Below are 12375 nucleotides of genomic sequence, written 5' to 3' on the forward strand. Positions count from 1 at the left end.
GAACCCGTGAGTCGAGAAGGCACCGGAGCGAGAATTATCGAGACCGTGGAATTTTTAGCCCAAGACCCGCCGAGGCGGGGAATTGAACCCTGGTCCAGGGCCGATCTCAGCTTCCGGGTCTGCCGCCTTTAACCCCTGAGCCACACTTCTCCACGCCATAGCGCCAAGACCCCCACGGGCATTCGCGCGCTTTACAAGTTGACAACTCAACTCAAATCAAATCATACTTGTTAAGTAACTTGTTTATCTGGAATATAAGTCAATGCATTGTGATATCAGGAAGAAGTCAAAACATTAATAAGTGTTCCAACTATGCTGTGATTTTATCAGATGCATGCATGATTTGCATGCCTATAATTGTTGACTCTCCAAGCATATGTATGTGAAAGTTTAATCAGTCATATAAGGAATTTAATAGTGTAGGTAAAAAAAAAGCATATGAGGTTTAGAAAGGAGTAAAATAGACGTTGTGAAATAATGGCAATAGGTGCTTCCATCCATCCATCAATCTCAAAATGTCTAGATCCTTGCGTGAACAGCGTGCAATGCTTTTCTTCCAATGATTGAAAAATACTCCCTACACCAAGAGAAGAAATGTATCTCTCATGAGAACCAGTAAATCCTGCACATCTTCCTCCTCACATTTCCACAGAAACTTCTGCCTCTGTCATCTGTAGAAAGTCCCTAAGCTGCACAGAATTTCCCTAGGGGAAGTCATAAAAGTGTTGCTGGTATTGAGAACAATATGATTGGCATTAATTGTGTTGGTATGTGTCTGTTTCGCCACCAAAAGACGAGGTACCTATTCTGCTCTTTGCTACCGAGTTGGTGCCGGCTCTGCTTCAGCCGAGGCCGCCCAGGCGCTGTTGAGGCACCACTTCCTCCATCCGACTTGCCGCCATCACAAGGGAGAACACATACCTTGCATTCTCTGTTTGCCACGGATTTTGACAATGATTATGATGCAGGTGTTGAGTTTGGCCAACCATACTACGTAGAGAATTGGTATAATGATCTGCACGATGTTAGTGGCCTTGATACCTGCCCTGAGTCAGGGCTCCTCTCAAACCCTTGTCCTGCCACTGCAGAGAGCGTTTCTTATGCTATTGTGATGTGTAGGGTGGCTGAAGTCCTTAACCTTCAGCTTCCCAATTCGGAGGTTAAGACCAATGTCCTGCCAGAAGTCCTCCAACAGGGTCAAACATCCACTGAGCCCCTCTTGACTTTCAGTGAGGCACGTATGGATACATTGTTGGGGGCATGGGCCAATCCTTGCTCGGGCCCCACAGTCTGCTGTCAGATAAGACACCACCACCCTACAGTGACTCTGCATTTTTCCCTACGCACCTATCCCCTGAAAGCTTTGTGGTGCAGGCGTCTACTAGCAGGACAAACCCAAACACACTTCCAACTACTCCCCCGATAGGGATTCAAACCAGGTGAAGGTACATTTGGAAAGAACATAATCTCATCCACCGGCGTGGCTCCTAATCCAACAGCTTGGCTCTTTACTCACCAGCTCGGGTCTTAAATTGGTGAATGCCAGCTGCCTTCTGGGGCACTATTCCCACACACTAGGATTCAGTGGCTCAAGTCCTCTCTACTGTCCCTGAAGATCTCTGATCTGTCTTCACCCAGGCTATTCAGGACGGTTGTGGCGTGGCCTAGTTGACAATTCGTTGAGGCTTGGACACTACTGATTCTATCAGATGGGACATTGACACTAGCTTTGCCGTTCTCCGCCACGCTTGGCTGCGGTCCACCGTTTTTTCAGACGATATCTAGCCAGCACTCATGGGTATTCCCTTTGATGTGATTCACATGCTAGGTTGCACAGCAGGTTCTTCTCCCAAGTGGCTCAAGGAGAGCAGTACCACAACACGCTCCCTGGGCTGATCGTACTCACATTGCCAACCACACCAGTCCTATTGCCCCTTCCTGTCTTCAGCAGTGATACCCCATACCGTCAGCCAATGCAATCTCAACAAGCTGCCAACAGTTTCTCTGTGGTGCCTCCCTCTCTCTCGGTCAAAGGTTTTTTCTCCATAACCAACTTTATTGAGTTTGGACATACACCATGACATTACCTTGCTGCAGAGAATTCTATCCCATCCCATTTGGTGTGCCCTCCCACTTCAGATTTGTTTTCCTGTAGTGTCTCCAGTCCGTCCACCTCCAGAATGGTGACCATTTGTTATGCTAAAAAAACTCCACCACTGTCCCCAGATTTTGTCATGCTTCCACCGGCATCCTCTGGCCCTATAGATGGGTTCCTTGCTTTTTGTGCACCAGTTCACAGCAGCAGTGCATTTAGAGAAGCTAGGGGCTGCGGATTGGGTTCAGTATTGAGCGATGTGTTTTATGGCCAGAATGGTGGCAATTCCAACCAAGGTCCGTTCCACTCTGGTAAGCCCATTGCTACACTATGGCCAGCAGAGCAACTCGCATGTTAAGCTCCACCGGGTTCTCCGTCTGTCAGAGTGTCCACAATGACACTACAATATGACATTATAATGGGGCAAGTCCTTACCATATAGAAGAAATTGGTGTCAGCCGAGTGGCACTGGGGGAAGTCAGGTGAAGTGCGTTTACCCCGGCATCCAGAAACGCCTAGGTGTTATGTAGGTAGTTTAATTGAATGCGCCTGAGTCGAGCCAAGATGGCTATAATACGGGGAGCTATTGGGGTATCTCGCCAGTCTGCTTCATTTAACGAGCCCAGCAACTGTTCCCACAGGCCCATGGTCAAAGTTATTGGACTGCCAAGTCCAATGCCCTCCATCCAGCCCCATGTACTAAACCCCTTTTAGCATTCCCTTAATGGAGCCCAGCCACCTGATGGGAGTCAGGGTTTGACGATTTTTGCCGAGTCAGCAGGCCATAATGTCAGACGTGTGGGTCCTGCAAATTGTTTGGGAGAGATGTGCCCAACTATTCCATCCCATGCCACTGCACATTCCACTGGACATTCTGGTGCCAAAGGAGAGGCTTTTGTCCTATTTTAGACCTGTTTCCTCTCGACACCTTTATCCAGAAGGACAAATTTGAGATGCTCATACTGGCCCAGGTCTTGTCTGCCCACCGCTTTGGAGACTAGGTGGTGGTGTTGGTCCTCCAGGAGGCCTATTGCCATATTCCCATCCCGCAGGCTCGTCAGTGCTACCTACGGTTCGTCGTGGGTCAAGAGCATTTCCACTCGCTGTGTGTCCCCTTTGGTCTCACCAGTGCACCTTGTGTACTCCCAAAAAGTGATGCCAGTGGTTACAACAAATGTTAGGGTTACAGTTTTGCCCTACCTCGACCACCAGCTTTGTTGATTAAAACTTTGTTATTGATTGTTTCCAGAGAACAAAAAAGGAAATACAGTAAGGACATAAGCGACAATGATGGATAACAGCAGAATGAGGAGCCATTACAGAACAGAAAAAGGGCACAAAATCTGCAAGGGGGATGTCAAGGCAAGGCAAGGGGGAGCACGGTAAAATAGGAATGAGTATAAGGTATACAAAAAAAAATACGAAGGTGATAATCAGTGTATCCTTGAACATAAACATCATATATAAAGCATCGGCACAAGACGAGTGACCCACAGGTGGACCCGATCCGGAGGTAACTGGGTCACCTGGATTAGTGTAGAGGGAGCAAGTGTATGTATACAGGACAGGCCCAGAAGATGGAGTGTGAGATTGTATGGGCCCGGGGATAGGGGAGTATGGTGAGTTCAAGGAGGTTTCTGTGTACTGAAGTAATTGTCAAGCGAGACCCACAATTGTCTATGAGAAGGGCGCCATGGGGTGTTTTGGAGTGAGATGTTGTCAGCACCTCTCAGATTGGTTACCCAATTTATCCAGCATTTGAAGGAGACTTTACGAGTGTCTTTCCAGTTATTCAAGGCCATCTTTACAGCGGCAGTGAGGAGAAGGTCAACCAGGGCCTTATCATTATCTGTTAAAAGTCGGCTTTAAGGAAGCCGAAAACCAACTTTTGAAGGCATGCTCACCCCAGTCAGTCATCAACCACCTCCAGACTATGGCGAACCTTTTGTCATCATTGGGGTTCACTATCAATGTGTTGAAGTCACATATGTCTCTCATCTGATTAATTCTGGACAAGGTTCGGTTTTGTGCTTTTCCCCCCAGAGAGGAGAGTCCCAGGACATTGAGGTTATGATTCTGATCATTCAGCATCTATCCTGGATCTCATAGAGTTCGACTCTGTAGCTGCTGGGATTGATAGCCCCCTGTGTCCTGCTAATCAAGCATGCCTGGACACATATGGGGGATCTTCAGTGGGATCTGAAGTCTGTGGTCCCAACATCAAAGAGACCTCTCCGACAAAGTTCAGATTTTGGAGGAGACTGGAAAGGATCTGCAGTGGCGGTTGCTGGATGATGACTAGGTCAACCACAGGCCCCTCTCCCTTCCACACCCATTGCTGACAGTGGTGACCGATGCATTGCTTATGGTTTGGGGTGGCCATCTTGCAATGGTAGAGATCAGAGTCCTCTGGTTTCCGGGAGTCCCTCCTGCATATCAACCTTCTGAATGTTTGGGCCTTTGGCTTGGCGATGAAAGCATTCCTTCTGACCATTCAAAGATGGCTGGTTCAGGAGCTCACAGACACCACCTCCACCATATGGTACTGCAGGAAGCCCTGCGCCTCTGGACATGGTTGACCAATCAGGGAATTTTCCTGGTTGTGAACTACCTGGCAGCATTGTTAGATGCCAGGGCAAACTAGCTCAGCCGTCACGCCTAGCAGTTTGAGTGGCATATACACCCAAGGGTGGCACAAGATCTCTCCCATGAATGGGGAAAACTTTGGCTCGATCTGTTCGCCACTTTGGAGAACGTACAATTTCAGCACTTCTGCACATTGGAGTTTCAGTGCGTCTCTTAATCGGAGACATGTTATGATTTCAGTGGTGTTTGGGACTCCTGTAGGCCTTTTCGCTGATATCTCGCCTGCCCCAGGTTCTCAAGAAAATCAGGTCTGACTGGGCCCAAAGTCATCCTAGTTGCTCCAGTTTGAGCGCAGAGAGTATTATATCCAGGACTCCTGGGCTTGAGCATCTGTCCTCCGATCAGGCTACCCCTATGAAGGAATCTGCAGTTGCTGCAACAGGGCAGTGTTCTGCACCTGGCCTTTGCAATATCCACCTTTATGCAAGGGGGTTGAGCGGCAACAGCTGAACACCTTCAGCCTTGATACTGCAGTGGTTGATGTCATCTTGGCAGCTAGGAATCCCTCAACAAAAATTCTATATGCCAGTCAGGGCAGATTTGTGGCTTAGAGCGGTACTCAATTGTTGTTTGTTAGATAGCAGGGATTTGCTCTGGGAACAGCTACAGGCTCTTTCAGTCGATTTATGGTTCCCAGATCAGCCCTCATTGTTGATGGGCCCGATTCACAGAACTAACTAAATACAAAAGCCTAAACTTACATCCATGTTGGTATTCACAGAAGGCAATTAATTACTCATTTTGGTATTCACAGAAGGCACTTACTCATTTCGATATTTACAGAAGTTAGGAGTCCTAACTTTAGGACTCCTAAATGCCTTCTGTTAATACCAAAAGTCCTAAAGTTAGGATTTTTCTCAGTTTAGGAGAAGTAAAATCAGGACTCCTAACTTTAGGACTCCTAAATGCCTTCTGTGAGTACCGAAAGTCTTAAAGTTAGGATTTTTCTCAGTTATGGGGTAGTAAAGTTTGGACTCCTAACTTTAGGACTCCTAAACTGAGAAAAATCCTAACTTTAAGCCTTTCGGTATTCACAGAAGGCATTTAGGGGTACTAAAGTTAGGAGTCCTAACTTCTGTGAATACCGAAATGAGTAAGTGCCTTCTGTGAATACCAAAATGAGCAAGTGCCTTCTGTGAATACCAAAATGGTAGTAAGTTTAGGATTTTGTCTTAAGTTAGTTCTGTGAATCTGGCCCTAGGTCGCTAGTTGTCATACACTTTTTGAAAGATTTTCATCAGTTGTACCCTTCATCTCCCTTGCCACAGTGGGAACTTAACTTAGTCCTCACATATCAGATGTGCACCCCCTTTGAGCCGCTTTGTGGCTTCTCACCCTTGGGACAGTGTTCCTTGTCACCCTAAGATCGGCACAGCATGTGACTGAGCCTCAGGCACTCTGTCTCAACCTGCTATACACGACTACCTTCCCAGACAAACTGGTTTTGTGGACTGGGGCCTCCTCCTTTCCTAAAGTTGTGGAGCCGTTCTATGTCAGTCAGCACACCACCTGGAATTCTATGCTCATCCCTCCAAGGAAGGGTAGAGACTCCACTATTTGGACCCCAGGAGAGTGCTAAACCAAAAAGCATTGGATGGACGATTAGCTATTTGCAGGATTTTTCAGGCTGAAAAAAGTCAAGGTTGAGCTGAAGACAACCACCTCCCACTGGATCGTGCTTTGCTTTAAGATCTGCTGCGCATTGGCCAAAAAGCAGCTTTTAGATCGACTGTGTGCTAATTCTACCAGGGCTAAAGGCTGCCACCACTGCATTGCCACATGGAGTGTCTTTCCTGGACATTTACCAGGTGGCTATGTGGGTGTCCTTCCATACGTTCACAAAGCACTATTACCTGAACAGTCGGGTTCGCCGAGAGGAGCATTTTACCCACTTGGTCAAGTGGACTTTCTGGTTTGAGTCCATTCAGGTACCCCCCTTCGAATAGGTGCTGCTTTGGTATCTATTTAAAAGTTGTGGAATCTGCTGCTAGAAGTCTCTATCAGAAGAACAAGTTATGGTAGAGACTGTCTGTTGGACTTGGCTCTTCTGGCAGGTTCACCCCTAAACTTTTTGCTTTTATTTATGACCTGGTGTTAGTGATTTTTTTGGCTTCTGCACACTTTAACACTGTGTCCCAGTGTAAAGTGCGTGCATGTTGTGAGATTGACCTGCCCTCCCATAGGAATGCATGGGAAATGTGTGTGTCCGTGGTAGTTCCTGATGCGTGTGGAGTGCAGGGTCGAGTTTGGTATGTGCGTACTCGTGAGATTGAATGCTGCGCGATGATGTGTGCGGCGTTAATGTGTCTAGTGTGGAAGTGCCACTTCTAGAAGCTGGCTTGTCTGTGTAATAAATGTGAAGTGACTGTCTGGCTTGTGATTGGCTGGAGCTGGCTGGTGTGCCTGGCTCCAGGAGTCAGGATGGGTCCGCCCCGGTGGTGAATAGAGAGATTTACATCCAGATGGGTGGAAGGAGTGTATCTGGGACCTGAATAGGGCTGGGCCTTCCCTACACAATGCTGGCTCCGCCCCCTGTGGTGCGACTGATGTCCCTAGCCTGTCCAGTGAATGGGGAGAGGGGCTGAGCACAACAAAGTGCTCCAGAACCAGCTGCGTCTGGTTTTTCCCCACCCTGCAACCCAAAGACAAAGGAATATGTGTATAAAAAGGGGCTGTGACCCCATGAAAAATGTTCTTCCTGATCCTAACTTGAGGGAGGCCTGCTGTTGCTGCTGGGCGCCAGGAGGACCGCCACTCGGGACTGCCTCCCTGCCTGGAGGGTCCTGTGAGCTGGCCCCTGGGCCCGCCTTTGCCCCCCCCCCATCTTCCTAGGGACTCTTGCTGGACTTGCCCTGGACTTTGGGGACCCTAGCGCTTGGGAGCGCTTTATTTGTCCTTGCAGCGCCTGGGAGCGCTTGACTGGCTCGAGGAGGCTCTCTGCAGCTTTGTGTTGCTCGGGGAGAGAGAGAGAGATCCCCCCTTTCTTCAATTTTGGCATGGGTGCCCACCCTGTTTATTGGCCGTACTTTTTAAATCGTTGGCAGGTGCCCACCCTGCATGGTGTGCCTAGCGGGCGCCTACCCCGTTTTTACAAATCCCGAGGGTGCCTTCCCCTCGTTTTGCCCCAAGAGAATCACCGCCACGGAAGGGAAAACCGGAAGTCAGGCGACGTCTTGCCTGACGTGGGGCGGGACTTCCGCTGTCCCGAGGGAAGCCCCGCGCCCACTAACTCCTCCGAGTTCCAAAAACGGAAGCTGATGGGAGCCCACCCCGCGCTCCGGTGCGGGAGAGAAAAGGGAAGAGGAAGCCAGCGTCGGCTCGAGCAGGGCTCCCCTGAGGAAAGGGAGAGCCCTGTGTGGCGCCTGGTGACCGGTGCCGGGAATCGCCTGCAGGAGTCAGCCCGCAACCCAGGAGCGAGACGCCGCCCAGGAGAGCGCGGTGAGTGGGGCTCGTTTGCCGAGGGGAGTGTGAAGGGGCACACTGCCGGTGCCCGCCCCCCCCTCCTGCCTGTACTCACTACCTTGGGGCACATCTTCTGAGCAGCCCCGGATGGCAGCGAGCCGCTCCACCGTTTAGTGGGGCATTTTCCTGGTAATTCTGAGTTGCCCTGCAAGTGCGCAGTGCAGGCAACCCCAACGTGGGGGCACAATCACTTCAGAGCCCACGAGGCTACCGGGCACATTATTGTTTCAGAGCCCACGAGCCCACCCCCCACTCCCCAAGTGGTGCATTTATTGTAGATAGAGCCTGAAAGTCGCCAATGTGAATTGAGGCATTTCTCTGTTTCAGAGCCCACGTGGCTCCCACGTTGTTTTGGGCACTGTTGTTTATTAGAGCCAGAGGAGAGCCACGAGGCACGCTGGTGCCAGGCTCAGTTCCCCAACTGCCCAGCACTTAGAAGTGCTATTCCTACAAAGTACTAGTTCTACTAAGTGCCTATTCCTGACAGTGGTTCATGTGTCCCTGTCCTGTGTATATAATCCCCTGTAAATTCCGCCCGTGCCAGTGGCACAGTGTAAATTGTGTGTTTATTATCTAATGTGTTTGGTATAATACAAAGGCTATTTTTATATATAACCTTGTGTGGAGTTTCCTTTTGTGGGGAGCCTGGGATGTTGTTGTGGGGTTGCGTGCGCAAATGCTTAACTTACAATGCCTCCGGGATCAGCCTTACTGCTCGTGTCATGCTACTAAGGGGGTGAGCAGGGGTTATCTTTGGAGTGTAACTCCCTTGCCCTAACTAGAGTGGTGGTTTCTACCTGACTTTGGCGCAAGCCTCATTCAACCAGAAATCCCATTTCTAACACTGTCCAACCGTAGATTCCTCAATGATCTTCCCCATTCTGTGATCTGACTCTATCCATCAATAGGATCTCAAGTCTAGGATTCTGTACACTGGTCACCACCAGTTTGCTAGTGCGGCCCTGCGTCCGGGGACATGGACAGCCTCGAAATCAACTACCCGCGCCTATGTAGGCTCCGCTCACAATTTCTGGATTGGAGCGGTGCAAGTGTGGAGCCGCATGGCGTCAACTACAGGCGCACAGAGGTACTGCTGGAAAGTTTCCGGATCCAGTCTGACACCTGGTGAATATTCAAAAAGTCTGGAGTCTGCAGCTAGATAGTCTTTACCAGAAAAGGTGTTACTGAAGGTAAGCAACTTGCTCGTTATTGGTAAAATATGCATATTTAAAAAGAAATTTGGCAGGGTTAGCTCTGGATTCTGACGTTTGAGTGTCTGCCATAGTCAACAAGCACTGGCGTTGTCAATAGGTCTCGCAGTAGGAAAGTTGGAGCTATTGGTTTTGTAAATGACAAAGCCCTTTATGTTTTTAAAATGAAAATACAAATAAAAGGCATTGTTATTTGCAATTGTAATAGCTCCAACTTTCCTACTGTGAGACCTATTGGCAACGCCAGTGCTTGTTTCGGATATGTTCTAGAGATGGGATGGTATCTGTGAGCGATGTCTTCATGAATGAACATGGAGTACATTTTGAATTGTTGTCTTCTGTGTGGCTTCTAACCCCTACATAAAACAGAGCTATTCTCCACTATGTATTTGCCACATACATGTATGGGCTAGTATATAGAAAGCACACATATCATACACATACAAAAAAACGGGAGCAGTCATACACCACACAAAGGCACATACATTATACAAATGCACACAGGCGTACTCGCAAAAAAGACATACATACGCTGAAGGGCACACAAAACAACAGAGTTCGTAGCCAAGCACGGAATACAAACACACATACTTATCTATAAACACAGTCATTCCTATATAAAAATAAAAAAAATTCACACCATGCAAAAGCGTTCGAGAAGCTTTTGTATACATGCACAAACGCACAGCTCAAAGTAACAGTCATACTTTACACATAGTAGCACTACTACGGAGCTATATACCAAGTACAAAGGCGCACACAATCTACAAAAACACACAGGCATGCACAAAGGCACAAGCACAACATTCGCTCAGCACATACATTCCATAAAACGTGATACAGACATCATTGTACACATTTATTGCACAAGCAAACACGCACGAGCGTTTACATACACAAAGACTCGTGCACAAGCAACGTGCAGTGGGGTACACAAAAAAACATGCTTCTCTATGCAAGCACACATATAGAATACAAAGAAATACACATTTTACAGACGTAGACAGTCATACACAGGCTCGCATACATTGTACATTTAGAAGCAATCTACACAGACACACACATTGCAGGTTAGCCCTCACACACCGATGCTCCTTTGTCTCTACTTTTAATGGCCACTTCTACATTCGCCGGCAACACTGACGCACACAAATCTCATGTGCACTCACCCGTGTTTCTGGCTCTTTAACATGCAGTTATAACCCAGCAACAAACAAGCAAACATACTCAATGGAAACGCCGTGCTCGGTACTGCATACTCCCTAAGTGACAAAAGTGCATGTGCCTGGTAAAGAGATGTGCCTCGGTATAATATAGAAACATAAACGAGAAGAGGCTGCAGAGGAAAAGCAGGAACATGAACAACTTAATAAGAGCAGGGAAGACGCTATACACACAAGATGAAATTATTGGGGCAATGTGCACCACATTTCACTAAAGAATGCCAGCGACAAACTGCACAGGGCCACAGTGTGTTGGAAGGAAGGTGGGGGCAGTGGAACAAAGAAACATAGCAAATAGAGTGAACCGAGGAATTGATGCCGAAAAGTGCGAATGAAACGCTGCAGTGAGCCATGGGAAAAGAAGGAAACTGCATGGGTACGGAAGGAAGCAAGCTGAACAGCAGGGCTGTAAAAGGAGGCGAGAAGGGAGGAGAGAGGAGAGAAGAAGATGGGAGGGGAGGCAAAGTGGTGGGAAAGGGAGAGAGGGCATGAAGGGATTGAAGGCAAGGGAAAGGAAGGGGAGATGGACGAGATTAAGAGGAGCCACAGATGGACTGCAGAAAAAAGAAGGGAGGAAATGGTAGAGGAGAAGACTCGAAAACACTGGAAAGAATAGCGAGAAAAGAAAAAAAAGGCTGCACGAAAAGAAGGGCATTAGAAAACAAGAACAAACGGGGCCATCGTCAGGAAATAAAGAAGCAAGTAAGAGAAGAGCTATAGAGATAAGAAAAGAGGGAAATAAAAAAGTGCAGGGTGCGAGACAAGACCTAATATGACTTAGAAATAAAAGAGAAAAGTCACAAGCAGAGATAGATTACTCCGTAGATGAGCAGCCTCGAGGCTGGGCTGCCCCTCCTGCAGGGAAGACTTAAAGGACAGCAAAAGGTTCAAATAAACTCGACGTAAACAAGCAAAAGCAAATGGTGGGGGCCTGAAGGAGGAGGGGGTGCGAGGGATGAGTGAGGATGGGGTAGCAGGGGAGGGAACATGGCCTGGGGGCATAGGGGAGGAGAAGCCGCAGAGCGCGCGCTGGGCGAAGCCCTTTGATGTGCTGTGAGCGGCTGGGAATGAATAATTAGGGGAGGAGAAGCCCTGGCCATGAATGCGCGTGCATGTTTGCTCACGTGATTCACGTGAACTGCAAGAAAACCGCGGGGCTGAAAGCCCTTGGTTTGAAGAGGATTTTGCCGACATGAATTCTCGCTCCGCTCAATGCGCTTGCGCGCATTGATAGGTCGCGAGACCTAAAAAGCTACTCTTTTAAAGAAAAGTGAAAAAAAAAGTAAAGGAATGTTCACAAGTTATGATGGTCATTAAATGTTTGCAAAAGCAGTGAAGACTTCTTTTTTTAAAGTTGCTCTGTTATATAATCTCTCATAAGTCAAAGGCAGCTCTAAATCACATGCATCTGACGGCCTAGAGAACTCCCCGATAATTTGTTTTTGTTCGTGTTCATGTGTTTCAGGCATTTTGTTGAAGCCTGTGGCCAAGCTTTGGGAATAAATGAAAGGCTGATAAAAGAAGATCAGCTAGAGTATCAAGAAGAGATGAAAGCCAACTACAGAGAAATGATTAGAGAACTTTCGGAAATTATGCATGAGCAGGTTGGTACATTACCTTGTCAATCGTGACACATTTCAGACGGTCGCTACAGTTTTTTACCTACTCATAAAAAAAAACTTTTCTTGCAAGCACTGTCAAGCTATTTAAAATTTGGAAAGGGTTTATAACAATAAGC

The 12375-nt window shown here is 47.9% G+C and overlaps 1 protein-coding gene across 9 annotated transcripts in view; it reads left to right on the top strand.

The window, feature by feature from the left end:
• The window catches only part of DOCK9 (dedicator of cytokinesis 9), a 1255128-nt gene that overhangs the window by 1232955 nt on the left and 9798 nt on the right, over positions 1-12375 (top strand). For all 9 annotated transcript variants that reach the window (XM_086947866.1, XM_086947869.1, XM_086947867.1 and 6 more), the window contains one exon: positions 12103-12241. In XM_086947866.1, the coding sequence (XP_086803992.1) occupies positions 12103-12241 (139 nt within the window). The remainder of the gene's footprint in view (positions 1-12102; positions 12242-12375) is intronic.

Source organism: Lissotriton vulgaris (assembly GCF_964263255.1).
Source record: "Lissotriton vulgaris chromosome 8 unlocalized genomic scaffold, aLisVul1.2 SUPER_8_unloc_1, whole genome shotgun sequence".
Classification (NCBI taxonomy): domain Eukaryota; kingdom Metazoa; phylum Chordata; class Amphibia; order Caudata; family Salamandridae; genus Lissotriton; species Lissotriton vulgaris.